The following is a 15,512-nucleotide window of genomic DNA, read 5'->3' on the forward strand; positions in this document are numbered from 1 at the left end:
ATGAACTCAAAATTTTCAAATACTTCCTCGAGTTCTTTCTTCGTAGCACTCCTCTGTCTTCTCGCACGACAAATCACGGTACCCGCCTTCTTATCCCAAAACCCAAAACCCCTCTCTCTCCGTGCAGCAGCAGCACTCCTCTCCATGACTTCCCTATTGCTTTCAACCAAGTTTTCTCTCTACCCAAACGGCACATTTCTCCAATTTAAGTTCCCAAACAGACCTCAAAGAATCACCTTCCCCACGAAAACACCGATAGCGTGCTCAGCCACAGAGCCGCCGAAGCGACGACAAAAACCGCCGAAGAAGAAAAAAAGCGTCGCTGACGGTGAGAAAGGGGTCGACCCAGTTGGCTTCCTTACCAAACATGGCATTTCCCATAAGCAATTTGCTCAGTTCCTCCGTGAAAGGTATGTTCATATCAGTTGATTGGCCAAAACAATGGGGAAAGTAGAAAAAATTTGAACTTTGAAGTGTAGAGATGTTAACTTGTTAATAACCTGTGCTTGGTTTAACTTTGGAAGAACTGCAGTAAGCTAAAATTAGAATTTTTAATTCCATTAGGTTTTTAAATAATTACTTGTAATTTGGTTTTAATTTGCAGACACAAATCCGTGAAGGACCTCACTGATGAAATTTTCAATCGTCACGCCAATCTCCGGGATTTGGCTTCTGGGTTTGTTCCAAACTTAACTTCCATTCAATTCAGTTCAATTTTACTTGTTTTTCAATGCCTGCATTGATTAAGTTAAACTTCATCCTCTTAATTTAGTGGTCTGATTTTTTTAATGGAAACCTCATTCTTTTAACTAAAGAGGATTTGCATTCAAATGCGCTTAGATGGTTAATTCAGGTATGTTTGAGTTTTACAGTTGAGGATGCTATAACTTATAACCTCATTTTATCATGTATGGAATTTGAAACCAAAAATGAGATTCATTTGGTTGACCCTTCGGTGGTTGAGGTTTATGGTTCAGGGTGTAATTGCCATTTTCTTCCTCTAGGTTTGAGATATTGGGTATGCATCGACACCCGGAACACAGAGAGGACTATATGGAGTGGGCTCCAGGTTCAATAAAAGCCTAAACCCTCTTTCTTTTGTAAATTATAATTGATGACTAATCACCAATTGTTCGGGACCATATTAAAAACTTGCTTCTGTGGCCTGAACTATAATGTTGTCTGGACTTTCCATCTGCCAGATGATATGTGTATGATAAGCTTGTCAAATACAGGTGCTCGCTACTGTGCACTGGTTGGTGATTTCAACAGGTGGTCCCCTACTGAGAACTGTGCAAGAGAGGGTCATTTTGGCCACGATGACTATGGATACTGGTTCATCATTCTTGAAGATAAGTTGAGGGATGAAGAAAAACCAGATGAGCTCTATTTTCAACAGTATAACTACATCGATGACTATGATAAAGGTGACAGTGGTGTTACCATTGAGGAACTCTTTAAGAAAGCAAATGATGAGTATTGGGAACCTGGAGAAGACCGGTTTATAAAGAACCGTTTTGAAATGCCAGCAAAGTTATATGAGCAGATTTTTGGGCCTAATGGTCCTCAAACATTAGAGGAACTTGAAGAAATACCAGATGCAGAAACTAGATATAAATCTTGGAAAGAACAGCATAAAGATGATATACCTAGTAACGCACCTTGTTATGATGTGATTGACAATGGAAAAGAGTACGACATTTTCAATGTCGTGCTTGATCCTGTGTCACAAGAAAAATTTCGAGGAAAGAAGCCTCCCTTGGCATATTGGTTTGAGACACGCAAAGGAAGGAAGGCATGGTTGAAAAAGTACAGTCCATGCATTCCTCATGGGAGCAAGTACAGGGTCTATTTTAACACTCCTAGTGGGCCATTGGAACGAGTGCCTGCTTGGGCTACTTATGTGCAACCAGGTAAATTATCTTTTCTTTTGCTAAGCGTAATTTGTTCATCCAACACTATGCTTTTGTTGAAGATCCTTATGTAGAATCAGTGGCTATTTGACTTTCACAAGAGGTTTGATTTCAGATTACAGTTGGCATCAGGTTAATAGATTTTCCACTTACCGCCATGTTTTGCGCAATCGGGGCTTATGTAGATTATTCTTCCTGCTTGTAACTGGATAAATTTCATGTGTGTCTGTCTCTCATTGTCTCCCTCTCTAGCATCCTCTTGGTTTCTTTAGGAGTTTCTTATAGGCAATGACAGGTTATTATATTTTTGGTGATATCTTATAAACCTTTTTTTATTATGTGCATTGTTTCGTAATTTGTACTGGCATATTATTTATTTTAAGAGATATAGGAATGTTATGTTTCCTGTACTTTATTGATTTCTTATCAAAGCGCTCTTTTGATTACCTTCAGAGGCAGAAGGAGAGCAAGCTTTTGCAATACACTGGGAACCACCGCCAGAGTATGCATACAAATGGAAAAATTCATGCCCAAAAGTGCCAAAGTCTTTGCGCATTTATGAATGCCATGTTGGCATAAGTGGATCAGAGCCAAAAATGACTTCTTTCAATGATTTCACAGAGAAGGTAACTCCTGCATTTTTCATTTTCAATTTGAATATGCTATATCTTTTATGGGCAGTCAAATTCCTCATTTTTCACTCATTATGTTTATTGCAGGTCCTTCCTCATGTAAAGGAGGCCGGGTATAATACGATCCAACTGATGGGAGTTATTGAGCACAAAGATTATTTTACTGTTGGCTATAGAGTGAGTCAGCCATCCTTTCTTATTATGTTCTCGGATTAGAGATTGATTACTTCTGACTTGTAATGGGTTGGTTACATTGGTTACATCCATATCATTATGATGTCAACGAAAAGAGGCATTTGTTAAAAAAATTCCTTTGATCTTGATCCTTGATTTACATGGCTGTTCAACAAACTGATCAAACACTTTTATGGATTTCAGGTCACGAATTTATATGCTGTTAGCAGCCGATATGGAACTCCTGATGATTTCAAGCGGTTGGTTGATGAAGCACATGGTTATCACTATCATTCATCTAATTCCATTCATTTCATTAACCTGTAACCTTCAAGATTTATGTATGCTTTACTAGTTGTCATTCCTGCTTGGCTTGTTTAGCTTATGCAAAAGCTATTTTAATTGCTTAAACATTACTATTATTATATTATTATTATTATTATTTTGTTATCATGTGACATATTGAGCTTGGCTTCTAAAATTTCGGATTACAAAATGTAAAGGTAACAGCTTAGGTTTGTATGGTGATTGCATCTTGTTTGTAAATTCCAAAGGATTTATATCAATGACGTGTGTAGCATAGAGTTGTCTATCAGCACTTTTATTGTTGAACTTTTTAGGAAAGGAAAATCATTGGTAGAACAAAATGACACTATAGGCTGTCAATGGCATTAGCCTTTGTAGATAACAAGTATTTTCATTGCATGCTTCTTACTGATAATGTTCATGAAAAGGAATTCTATTTCTTGACTATTTTGGTGTCAATAACATGTTTTTCCACCATATTTTTTATTTAACAATTAACGCTTACAAACTGTAACCTACCTTCTTTATTTACAGGACTAGGACTGCTGGTATTTTTGGACAGAGTAGGAATAGATAACAAGTATTTTCATTGCATGCTTCTTACTGATAATGTTCCTGAAAAGGAATGCTATTTCTTGACTATTTTGGCATCAATAAAATGTCTCTTCAACATGTTTTTCCACCATATTTTTTATTTAACAATTAACGCTTACAAACTGTAACCTACCTTCTTTATTTACAGGACTAGGACTGCTGGTTTTTTTAGACATAGTACATTCCTACTCAGCTGCAGATGAGATGGTTGGATTGTCACTATTTGACGGAACAAATGACTGCTACTTCCACACAGGTATGTGTGTGTTTATATTACTTGTGCTTGTAATTGACAGTATGATAGGTCTCACTAGGAGTAAGCGTGTCATATCCGGTGCCCAATTTACATTGAACCGGAGATATATTATGATTACTAACTGGGACTACTTGAAATGAGAAAAAACTGAGCCAGTCCAACATAATACTGATTGGGTTGGTTTTGACTGTTATGGGAGAAGAGAACCTAAATGCTTGAAGGACCAATGGACATTTGTCTTGTGACCATACCTGAGATGTGGGATGGATTCATACATTTTTTTAAAGTAATAACTTATGGAGCTGGTTGTCAAACCTAAAAGACTGATTGGCCAAGAAGTGTTAGAATAGGCAGATAACCCTCCTGCTTTGATTATGAGGCCGAAAAGAAAACCTTGAATGAAGCGGGTTCCAAATGCTCTAACAGCCAATAGGAGTTAGATTTGCGGTGATATATGAGGTATGGAGAGAAACCAGCCAAAACCGGGCTATGTAATTGTTTAAGTACTAAAGAATATCCCACCCAAAAGCTTATTCTCTTTGACAGCATTGGCCCTTGTTCTCATTTCATATATCTTGTTCCATGATACACTATTTTCTTTTACAGGTAAACGGGGACAACACAAGTACTGGGGTACCAGAATGTTTAAATATGGCGATCTGGATGTCCTGCATTTTCTTCTCTCAAATTTGAACTGGTAAATGTGAAGCTCATAGAATGGTTTGAAGTTTTAAAACATTAGTAGAGTTGCTTCTTTGGACCAATCATCATTTTACCACCTAGTTCCGTGTTATAATACCACATTATCCCCTATTCTTTTTGTTTTGGGAAGTTTTTTTTCTGTTTTTCTTTGGGTTTGAGCATGGTATCTCAATAATTGCAATTTTCTACAGGTGGGCCACAGAGTACCAAATTGATGGTTTTAATTTCCATTCACTCTCATCGATGATGTACACACACAATGGTTTTGCTTCTTTTACCGGTGACTTGGAGGAGTAAGGCATTTATTGAACCGTCTACAATTTATTACTGTGTTATTATTTACACTGATACAAGAACTGTCAAATTTTCTGGGCCTTAAACAAAGGCATCTTAACATTCCAAAATGTGGCTTATATCCTTATGCTGTTGCTAGTGAATTTCAACAATATTTACATGACTAAAGTATAACCAGCTGGATTTGGCTTGCAGTATTGTATTATCATAATTGTATATATAAGTGTACGTGTGTGTGTGTGTGTGAGTGTGTGTGCGTGTGCACGGTTTATGGGATTTGGCGTGCAGTATTGTATTATCATAATTGTATATATATGTGTATATGTGTGTGTGTGTATCTATGCTTTATGGTTTATATAAGAAGAGATTTCAACTGCTTCTGTTAATATATGGGTGGTTGAATTACATTCACTAAGCAGAATAAATGAAGTTTTACAAAACATAACTAGTAAATATAAATTCTTGTGTTATGTGAGCATAATATGCTATTTCATACTCAACTTCCTACTATTCTTATGATTGAATGCTAGCTATGAACTTGAAACTCAATCTTCATACTTTGGCAGGTACTGTAATCAATATGTAGACAAGGACGCATTGCTATACCTCATTTTGGCAAATGAGATACTTCATGTTCTCCATCCGAATATAATAACAATTGCCGAAGATGTAAGAAATTGATATTGAAATTGTTGTTTACACTTTACAGTATGAGAACTCCTTCAAGAGAAACTCACATAGCATTTTTCTCATAGAACGCTCTTGAAAATTAGCATATAGTTGCTGCTAGTGGGCTCAAGAGTTCAGATCATATTGGGTTGTTAGCTCCACTGATTCTGTTCTAACTTTGTTTTCAAGTAGAAGATCAGATTTATTAACATCATTGAAAATGGTGGCAAAAAACATAATATTCTCGTCGAATTTATTCAGTGATATGCACTGTATTTTGTGGCTTCTAAAGAGTGATAGTTTATTTATTTTCCAGGCAACCTTCTATCCTGGGCTATGTGAACCCATCTCTCAAGGCGGGTTGGGATTTGATTATTGTGTCAATCTCTCTGTATCAGAGACGTGGTCAAATTTCCTTGAGAATGTTCCGGACCATGATTGGAGCATGAGTAAGGTTGAACCATTTAACTGTGACACATTGTCTTAGAATCGAGTGGGATCATGATGTTTTCTTGTTAATTCACTGATTGTTTTTCCATCCCACAAAGTGAAAACTAAATGACGTTAACCGACACTGTAGATTGTCAGCACATTAATGGGCAACAGAAACTATGCTGATAAAATGCTTGTGTATGCTGAAAATCACAACCAGGTATTAATCTCTTGCTCGTCAAAAACTCTATTGACATACCTTACTCATAAATTCCGTATCTTGTTCTAATTTATTTGTGTTTGATTTTTGCTAAATCATATTATAACAATCTTGCATATCAGTCAATATCTGGAGGGCGGTCATTTGCGGAGATATTGTTTGGTGAAATCAAGGATGGTTCTCAAGACACGGATAAATTACTGCTCAGAGGTTGTTCCTTGCACAAGGTATGCTATGTACCAGCTAGTGTAAATACATCTTAGTCATAATCAAAGTCTTAAGTACAGAGTTTTATGTACTGCTTTATATACATACATGATCCCACACATGCATTGCTTCTGATATATGCATAATGTGTATCTGCATGTAATTGCAGTTGCAGTTTAGCGAAACACTTGCAATGACTGCAACATGTAATGTGTTGCTTCTGTAAGCTGTTATTTTCATTTCATGTTTCTGTTTGGTCTGTTTATTTATACTTACATTTCGGTCTTGAGCCAGATGATCAGGTTAATTACTTTGACAATCAGTGGCCGTGCTTATCTCAACTTCATGGGCAATGAATTTGGGCATCCAGAGGTGACGTTACTGGCTTCTGCAAGTACAAGAAGTTTATTTCATGTGAGACGTGACTAATGATCTTTCTCATGTTTCAGTGTGTTGAGTTCCCCATGTCAAGCAACAATTTCTCATTTGCTCTTGCCAACCGTAGGTGGGATCTTCTTGCCAAGGAAGGATTGCATCGGAACTTGTTTATCTTTGATAAGGTATCAACTATTAACTTTTTGTTGCCATCTTGTTGCCCTGACATGCTTACATGTTGTGATCTTGTGGCTCTCTCTGTTATATCTACTGTTGTTAATAGTGCTGAAAGCTGTTTAGTATAGATTTCTAATAACTTAAAAAGTCCCCCATAAATGCAGTTTCTCTAATTTCGCTCTTCGCCTTACCATTAACATTTTCAACTTGAAGTTGCGAAGTATTAAATGGTCGTTGTTCTTGAGAGATTAAAACATCCCTTGAGATGATCATGGTAGCAAAGTAATTTTTATCTTTCCTTCTTTCCTAGGACTTGATGAAGTTGGATGAAACTGAAAGAGTACTTGCGAGAGTTTTACCGAGCATTCACCATGTGAATGACAATACCATGGTACGGGTGAAACTAAACTCAATAATGCATTTGGAAAGAATTTTATGCCTTCTACTGATTATGATATTTCTTTGCTATTTACAGGTAATAGCTTACCTCAGAGGCACCCTTCTATTTGTATTCAACTTTCACCCAACAGATTCTTATGAAGGATACGGAATAGGCGTAGAAGAGGCTGGAGAGTATCAAGTAAGTTTTATCAAACAGCTTTGAGTAGTTTAAGTCAGAGATATGGTTTCTAACTCGTAATTTGCATTGTGTTCTTTTATTATATGTGTGCTGGCATGAATACGTGGATTCAGGGTCATAAACTGAAGAACTAAGTAGTCTAGTTTATATTGGAGATTTTATATGTATATATCTTTTATATATGTTTCTGTGTATGTCAAGCAGTTATTGTATTTGTCAAGCAATTATATGTATTTGTCTAACTGTAGAGCTTCAAGTTAATGAACCTGTTACTTTTCTGACCACAGCTCGTGCTAAATACGGATGAAATAAAGTATGGAGGTCAGGGACTTATAAAGGATGATCAATATTCTAGGAAAACTATTAGCAAAAGGTAAGTACTGACTACCTTTTCAATATTTCTTGTCTTCTCTATTTTACCCGTTTGTGCGTGCGCGTTTTTAAGTTCAGTTTTGGTTACTTTCTTTGATTCAATGATTGATGTTGTTTTGTCACCACTGTGCTTGGTCCTTGCAGAGTCGATGGCCTCCGAAACTGCTTAGAAGTGCCTCTGCCTAGTAGGACTGCCCAGGTTGGTCAATTTTTCTGCACGTTGTTTTTGTTAGTATTTTATTTTGTGGCTGTTAGTTTTCCGTGCTTTGGATGGCTAGGGGTTGGCGCTACTATTCTTAAGAACCCCTTTTTCAATTTGTGATGTATCAAGTAGTTGTTAAACTAGATTACATTTCGACGTTCATTTTTATTTGGATAAATTTCTTGTGTGCAGGTTTACAAACTAAGCCGGATCTTGAGAATATAAAGAGTATTGGACTCAGAAAGCAAATTGCAAGCTGACTTTGAAGAACGAAAGCTAGCACCTACTACCTACCGGCCATCAAGTTAAAGTATGTATGGCTGTTCACCACCTTCACGAGTGACATTGATGGGGAGATCTCACAGTTTAACAAGAAGTTTAAGCATTCAAGAAGAAAGGCTTTGCATTGGTATATCCTCCACGTTATCGTGGTTCTTTCTTTTGGAGATTCGAAGCTGCTGATCTTATTTCTCCCAAAACTAAACTCAAGGAAGCGATGCATTGTGTCCAGCAAAGAGGGTTCAAGCTGAACTTCTGGATGACGGGAATTATGATATTCAGCGAAGAGGGTTCAAGCTGAACTTTTTCTCACCCTACCTCCACAAGGGGGAGAGTACCTTTTGTGTGAGGTAAAATTTGAAGAGTATGCAACATATATAAATTAGGCTGGACGTCAATTCTAGATGAGGAAATGCCGACGAGCGGCCGTTTTGTGTTGTGGGGGGAGGGTGTGTGTTGAAATTTGGTAGTTAAGACTTGAGAGAAGCATATTCCTTCATAATCTGAGTATTTCTTTCAGAACAAGAATTTCAGGAGTACATAACAATTAACAGGTTAACATTTAAGAACATGGCGGTGCTATTCATACAATAATTTTCAACCGTCGGATTGAATGAATTTGTTAGGATGTCAGATGACATCATCTTGTGGTGACAGATTTACAATGATATTAATAGTAATACTTAGTTAATAGTGGTTAGAATTGAAGGATGGTATCTTGTAAAAGAAGGGCAGTTAATGAAATAGTGTTTGGTATTTTGGTTTTCCTGAATATCCTTTGATGTCGACGAAATATTTTGCCGGTGACAATAAATCTGGGAAATTCTTGTCAACATCGACGAACTAGTTCACTGTCAGCACATGACGACATGTGAGTCCCTTTCAAACACTATTAACTCCTGAAACGAGCAAACAGAGGGAATATTTGAGTATTTTTCCTTAGTTATTTGAGTTGACTAGTTTAATGATTGACATAGTGGAAGTACTTTGGTGGAGTTGAGGATTACTGACATTTGCTAACATCGACTTTTGATAATGTAGTAAGTTATTCTTCCTTGTTTTGTATAAATATCCTTCTATCCTGGATGAGAATGTTCTTTAAATATGCTGTAGTTTTATCCATTCTTCCGACACTGCATGCATTTTAATAAGGTTTATGTCCACACTTAGCACTCTCAGTTTAATTTAATTTTAAATTTTAGTTTTAATTTATTTGTACCTTTTACATATCATTTTCATATAACGACTTTGTCACCCTTTAGGTATCCGTGTTGGGTTCTCTCAATGTCAAATTTAATCGTTCCCTATTATAACCAGTTAGCGAGTCGTACATGAGTCATTCAATTAAAGGTGAATTCAAATTCGTTAAGTAATTCTAATCGTGCTTTATCGTAACAAGCTAGCAGATGGTTTTGTATACAAGCTCCCACAATCAAATGTAAATCCAAATTTGTTATCACATGGAATTCGAGTTGTTTTATCAAATATTATTTCATTATATATATAAAAGTTACTGAATTAATAGTGAATCCAAATTTATTAAAAAGTTGTATCGAATTTAATTCGTTCGGATAAGTTGCTCGGAAGCATTTAAAACCGCATCCATGCGACAGAGTGGCGCGTAGACACACTTTCCCTTTCAACCGTACTACTATATCAGTTCAATCCAAAGTGAGGTGTCAACATCAGGGGCGATTCCCACGCGCAAGTCCAGTACGTGTCTTCAAAAATAAAACCAACTCCTCCTCCAGAAATTGTACTTGTCTTCTTCACACACACACTCTCTCTCTCCTCTCTCTATACAGAAAGCTGAGAGCGAACTGTGAGAAAGCAATGGCAAAAGCTGAGAGTTTTGACAACTTCCTGCTGTGAAATGGCGAGTCTCTGCTAGTTTGTGGAGATGAGCGCACCGTTTGGAGGCCCGATCGGTTCTAACCCCAGTGCTGCCGGAGCCCAGCCGAACAGGGACCCGAACATGGCGTCGGCGGAGCAGTTGGTGCTCGAACTCAGCAACCCCCAACTTCGTGAAAACGCGCTCCTTGAACTCTCCAAGGTCTAATCTTTTTGCTCTCATTATTTCTGAATAATTTAGTTCCGCTGTGTTTGATTAATCCCTTTTAGCATGTTGGGTTTCTGTTTAATTTTTGTTATAGGGTTTATGGGGTTGAAGATTTTATGATAAAGTTTGAAGTTTGGGTTTAGGGTTTGTGATTTGGGTTCTATTGAGTTTTGTTTTGTTTTAGCATCATTTCGTTGTCCTGTGATTCTGTTTGTTTGCTGAGAAAATCAAGGCAATTGGGGTAATGAGATGATTATTTTTGCATGATATGTGTTTCGTGAGAAGCGGGGTTGCTTGTTCTTTTTTTCTTGTCAGAGTTGAGACTTCAAATTAGCATCTTTGTAGTCACAGCATGCATGTGGTAGCCACCTTACTATAGTTGTTCCTAGGGTAGGATCAAAATTGGATCTTGATGCATTTGTTTATGTTTCCGTATGTCTTTATCGATTATGTGTAATCAATTTTTGTTTTAGATGGAGTTTTGAACCTTTTCAGTTATTGGTTATGGAGAAGGTGAGTAGCTCAATCTGTTTTATGTGTCTGGGTTTAGAATGGTGTAGTCGTTGTTTAGAGTATAAATCTTTACGTCGGGACTGCAAAGCCATGCACATAATTTTACATCACGTATCCAAGCACACAATCTATGTGTCAAGCCCCTACGGCTACACGTGCCTCATGTCATCCCATGTATGTGTTGTCCACGCGCTTAGCTCCATGTGTTTAGCTCAAGTTACTCTACACTACACATGATGGTAGCGTTGAGTGTGTTTACACAATTGGAATGTGAAGTCTCACATAGGAATATATTTACGATCTTGTGCTTCTCCACTCATTGTCAATTGGTCCTTGGTTGGGTGCTCTAACTTTATCGGTGGTATGGGAATGAAAGTGATATAAATGTCATTGTATCATACTAAATAGGCTGCATAATTTCTTAATTTGCTTTATTAGTTTGAAGTTTTCATTGACTACATTAGTAACAGTTGCATATCAGATCTGGAAAGAAGTTGGTTCTATCCATAAGAGCCTGATGGTGTTTTCAAGCACTTACCAAATACTATTTTGACCTAATTTTCTCTTTTATTTTCAAAGGTATAAGAAAAGAAAAAATGGGTATGACTATAACTGCGATACAACGATAAATTTGCCACCCCTGTGTGAGCTATGCTCATGTATTCTTCACTGAGAAAATAAGTTCTTAGTTCTTACTGCTAAAATTTTTGTGCTGAAAGTGTACTTGGTTTGCCTTTCGTGGTTTTTATTTTCATTAATAAGATTTGTCTTTTTAATGTTGAATCCCTTTGGTACCATATATGTACATATACGCATACTCCTAGTTAACCCCCTGTTTCCTTTCCTGTTCCCCTTTTCAGAAGAGAGAATTATTTCAAGATTTGGCTCCATTGTTGTGGAATTCTTTCGGTACTATAGCTGCTCTGTTACAGGTATGTAATTTTTTGGTTTTATATTCATGTCATTCTTATTGCACTTCCTTTTTTTTGCGGTTTTTGTTCGCTTGTTTTGTAAATTCGTTCATCGACAAGGGTAGCAAGTTTCTTTCTGTATGTAGGAGTAGGACTTGTGTTATACATGTCCGTGCATCGTTGACGTACCATCATTTGACTTCTTGTTTGATAAATCAACATTACCAGACACTCTCTTTTGTCGTAATCCCTGATGATGGATTCTCACTCTACTCTATCCTTTGTGCAGGAGATAGTTTCAATATACCCTGTTCTGTCCCCACCAAATTTAACTCCTGCCCAATCAAATCGAGTTTGCAATGCTCTAGCGCTTCTTCAGGTCCATTCTTGTCGCCTTTTAAATTATATATGTAATCTTTATAGATGCACGTTATTTTTGTTCTAAACTACAGTTATCTTCCATATACAAGATGCTTGGCCTATATTTTACGCATCTCATTATTATTGTATGCTTCATATTCCTTTTGTATCTTCTTGTAGTGTGTGGCATCACACCCAGACACAAGGATGTTGTTCCTTAATGGTAATAAATTTTATCTTGTTTACAGTTAAAGCTTGAAATGTTCTTTCTAGCGTGCTTGTACACAGAAGCATAATTTTTTTTCATGCAGCTTCTGTTAGATGTTTACGTATAAAATTTAACCAACGATTTTTTCATTTCTCCTGTGGTTGGCAGCTCATATACCTTTATATTTGTACCCTTTCCTTAATACAACAAGCAAGTCAAGGCCTTTCGAGTACTTGAGACTCACTAGCTTAGGAGTCATTGGTGCCTTAGTGAAGGTATGTTATTCTTATTTGGCAAACTGATAGGTATATTTGTCTTTTTATTTGTTTGTGTGATAAAATGAACAAAAGTAAATAACCAGTTGATATACAAGTATAACTAGATAGGTACATGGCCACATGCTTTGAGAAATGATATGTAAAAGAGTTTAAATATGAAAACTTGATGCATGCCTTGACTAAAACCGCTCTTTCCAATCTTGCTTGTGTAGCTGATTTGAGAAATAAAAGGACTAGCAGAATCTAACGCAATGTTTTAAAAGGCTCGCCTTAGGGCGCGCCTAGGCGCCCTGTGAGGCTGGGCTTGAGGGTTGATGCCTCTGTTTTGAGGGAGTGGGCGGAAGGCGCCAGAAGGCGTCCCCGGAGCCGCCTAGGCGCGCCTCAGGGGATTTTTTATTTTTTTATTTTTTAAATACTCCCAAACCCAAATTTTGGGTAGAGTTTTAACTACCTCATACCTCTTCCTTGCACTATCATCTCTCTAACTTGTTTTCTGATTTTTATTTTTTATATAAAGGATGTGTGTGCCGTCTACGTGCATTGTTATATGTGTGCTCATTGTGCTTTTCATCATCTATTTTATATATATATATATATATATATGTATATAATATGTATATATATGTGTGTGCTCAGGGTGATTATTGATTAATAATCTTCTTTTTTTTAAATATAATATATGTGTATGCTCAGTGTATATATTAAAAAATTTAGGTTTGGGAGGCTTCGCCTCACGCCTCATGCCTAGGCTGGGCTATCCCTCAAACACCTCGCCCACGCCTCACGCTTTTAATACATTGATCTAACGTGAGATAAATGAGGGGATAAAAAGAACGCTTAGTTTTTATTTATTTATTTATTTTATAACATTGATTGAGTTAGGTGGCGTTACTACATCCATTATTTAGTGAAAGATTTAACTGGACCCTTTCCAGTCCTGTAGCGTGAACTCCGACGAGAAAATAGTTTATCTGTAACATTACTTTATTTGCATGGGTATTCAATCCCACTTGTAATATTATCCTGCACATGCACCTTTATTTGCAACTCTTCTTCTCACTCTCTCACATGTGAACACATGAAACCTGAAGAGGAGAATAATGTTGCTGTGATAAACCCTATATAGCACTTTTATGCCAGACAAATATATTTGGAAATTGGAATATTAATTCCTTTTACTTCTTTTTACCAGGTCGATGATACAGAAGTGATTAGTTTTCTTCTATCAACTGAAATAATCCCGTTGTGCTTGCGAACTATGGAAATGGGTAGTGAACTGTCAAAAACAGTTGAGTGTCCGTTTCTTTTTTTCTTCCCATCTTTATATGTTTCAGTAGATCTCAGTATAGCATCTCTGCAAAACCTTTCTTTTACTGCCCGAGTTTGAATGCAAGGTATATGGTTGCCTGACAGAAGTTGTTGTCATCACAGGTGGCGACATTTATTGTTCAAAAGATTTTGTTGGATGACGTAGGCTTGGATTATATCTGTACTACAGCTGAGCGTTTTTTCGCAGTGGGTCGAGTCTTGGGAACCATGGTTGCATCACTTGCTGACCAGCCTTCATCTCGCTTGCTAAAACATATTATCCGATGTTATCTACGACTGTCAGAAAACCCAAGGTTGGTTGAATGAAGTAGATTTATTATTATTACTTTTGTTTCTTCAATATCTCGTCATTTGATTGGATCTGTTCTTTGTTTTTTATCATCAGGGCTTGTGATGCTTTGAGGAGCTGTCTTCCCGATATGTTGAGAGATGCTACCTTCAGTGTTTCCCTCCGTGTAAGTACTTTTCTGGATGCATGTGCTGTGTAATTCATAATTGATCTTAACGACTAGTCTGGAAATAAAGCAAAAACTAACCTGTTTCGTCTTCGAGGGTACATATAGTTGCCAGACATAGTTTGTGAGATATTTGAAAAAATATACGTTTGAGTCTGATTTACTGTTTCTTTTCGGTATCCCCTACTCTTTTATTTGGACGCAGTTGTCTGGTCTACTTTCAAAGTTAATTATATTCGTCACAATTTCAGGAAGATCCAACGACAAGGAGATGGCTGCAGCAGTTGCTTCACAACGTTGGTGTTAGTCGGGTTCCTGCGCTTCAGGGTGGAGGAGGATTTGATCAGATGATGATGAACTAATGCAAATAATTCGGTGTTGTCTTTGGGCTGCCGTCTGTTGCATAATGCATCAGAGAGGGCTGGATGCTTTTTAATTTATCTGTCTCAATGCTAATTGGCAAACTCTTTTATCTTTCTCTGTAATTTACAAAATGTTTCTTCTGTAACTTGGCCTGAGGAGGCCAAGTTTAAGCTATTGACTTCGCTTGAAGTGGATTGTTCCCGGAAGAAATAAATGGTCTTCTTAGTTGGTTCATCTCTGATGTTGAATTGTGGCAAAATTATGAATAAAGCGAACCTTTTTTGTGTAAACATATTTTGTTTGAATTGTGATAAGCCATTGATTAGAATCGAACTGAAGTGTTTGTTGACGCGGACAAAGTCGTGGAGAACCTCTGATTCCATCGGAGGCAAACGCCTACGAAAAGATAGCTTAAGCAGGAGAACCTCAGAGAAGTGCCGCGGGCGGGGAGCGGACATATTCCATCATCAGTATAATGACATGTGATGTACTATTTCGTGTTCCAATCACATTGAAAAATCTCTCGGAATTGAGAGCTAAAGATGAGTTAAGGCACGCCGGACAGGATAAAATGTCCTAGGCTTTGTTCGGCCGAAACAAAAAAGCAATGACTTGAAGCTAAAGTAGCTGGCTGGCAACAGACTTGCTCCAC

General features: G+C 37.2%; 2 protein-coding genes across 3 annotated transcripts; both read left to right on the forward strand.

Moving 5' to 3' along the window:
- Positions 1-8,900, forward strand: LOC137742091 (1,4-alpha-glucan-branching enzyme 3, chloroplastic/amyloplastic). Of its 2 annotated transcripts, XM_068481837.1 has the most exons (21): positions 1-410; positions 605-676; positions 1,005-1,069; positions 1,236-1,913; positions 2,367-2,539; positions 2,633-2,722; positions 2,924-2,999; positions 3,768-3,875; positions 4,482-4,572; positions 4,769-4,870; positions 5,438-5,540; positions 5,857-5,994; positions 6,121-6,192; positions 6,315-6,419; positions 6,694-6,771; positions 6,849-6,959; positions 7,262-7,342; positions 7,427-7,531; positions 7,819-7,904; positions 8,048-8,102; positions 8,298-8,900. In XM_068481837.1, the coding sequence occupies exons 1-21, from the start codon at positions 1-3 to the stop codon at positions 8,328-8,330; spliced, it is 2,832 nt and encodes a 943-aa protein (XP_068337938.1). In that variant the 3' UTR covers positions 8,331-8,900. The 2 variants fall into 2 exon arrangements, with proteins under 2 accessions (XP_068337938.1, XP_068337939.1); XM_068481838.1 differs by lacking the exon at positions 1,005-1,069 and having other exon boundaries at positions 270-410.
- A 1,202-nt stretch (positions 8,901-10,102) lies between these two features.
- On the forward strand, positions 10,103-15,182 carry LOC137742438 (uncharacterized). Its single transcript, XM_068482303.1, has 9 exons — positions 10,103-10,437; positions 11,817-11,888; positions 12,157-12,246; positions 12,408-12,450; positions 12,604-12,710; positions 13,906-14,001; positions 14,145-14,335; positions 14,428-14,497; positions 14,749-15,182. The coding sequence occupies exons 1-9, from the start codon at positions 10,285-10,287 to the stop codon at positions 14,857-14,859; spliced, it is 933 nt and encodes a 310-aa protein (XP_068338404.1). The 5' UTR covers positions 10,103-10,284; the 3' UTR covers positions 14,860-15,182.
- Positions 15,183-15,512: the final 330 nt, after the last annotated feature.

This window comes from Pyrus communis, chromosome 8 (assembly GCF_963583255.1).
Source record: "Pyrus communis chromosome 8, drPyrComm1.1, whole genome shotgun sequence".
NCBI classification, from domain to species: domain Eukaryota; kingdom Viridiplantae; phylum Streptophyta; class Magnoliopsida; order Rosales; family Rosaceae; genus Pyrus; species Pyrus communis.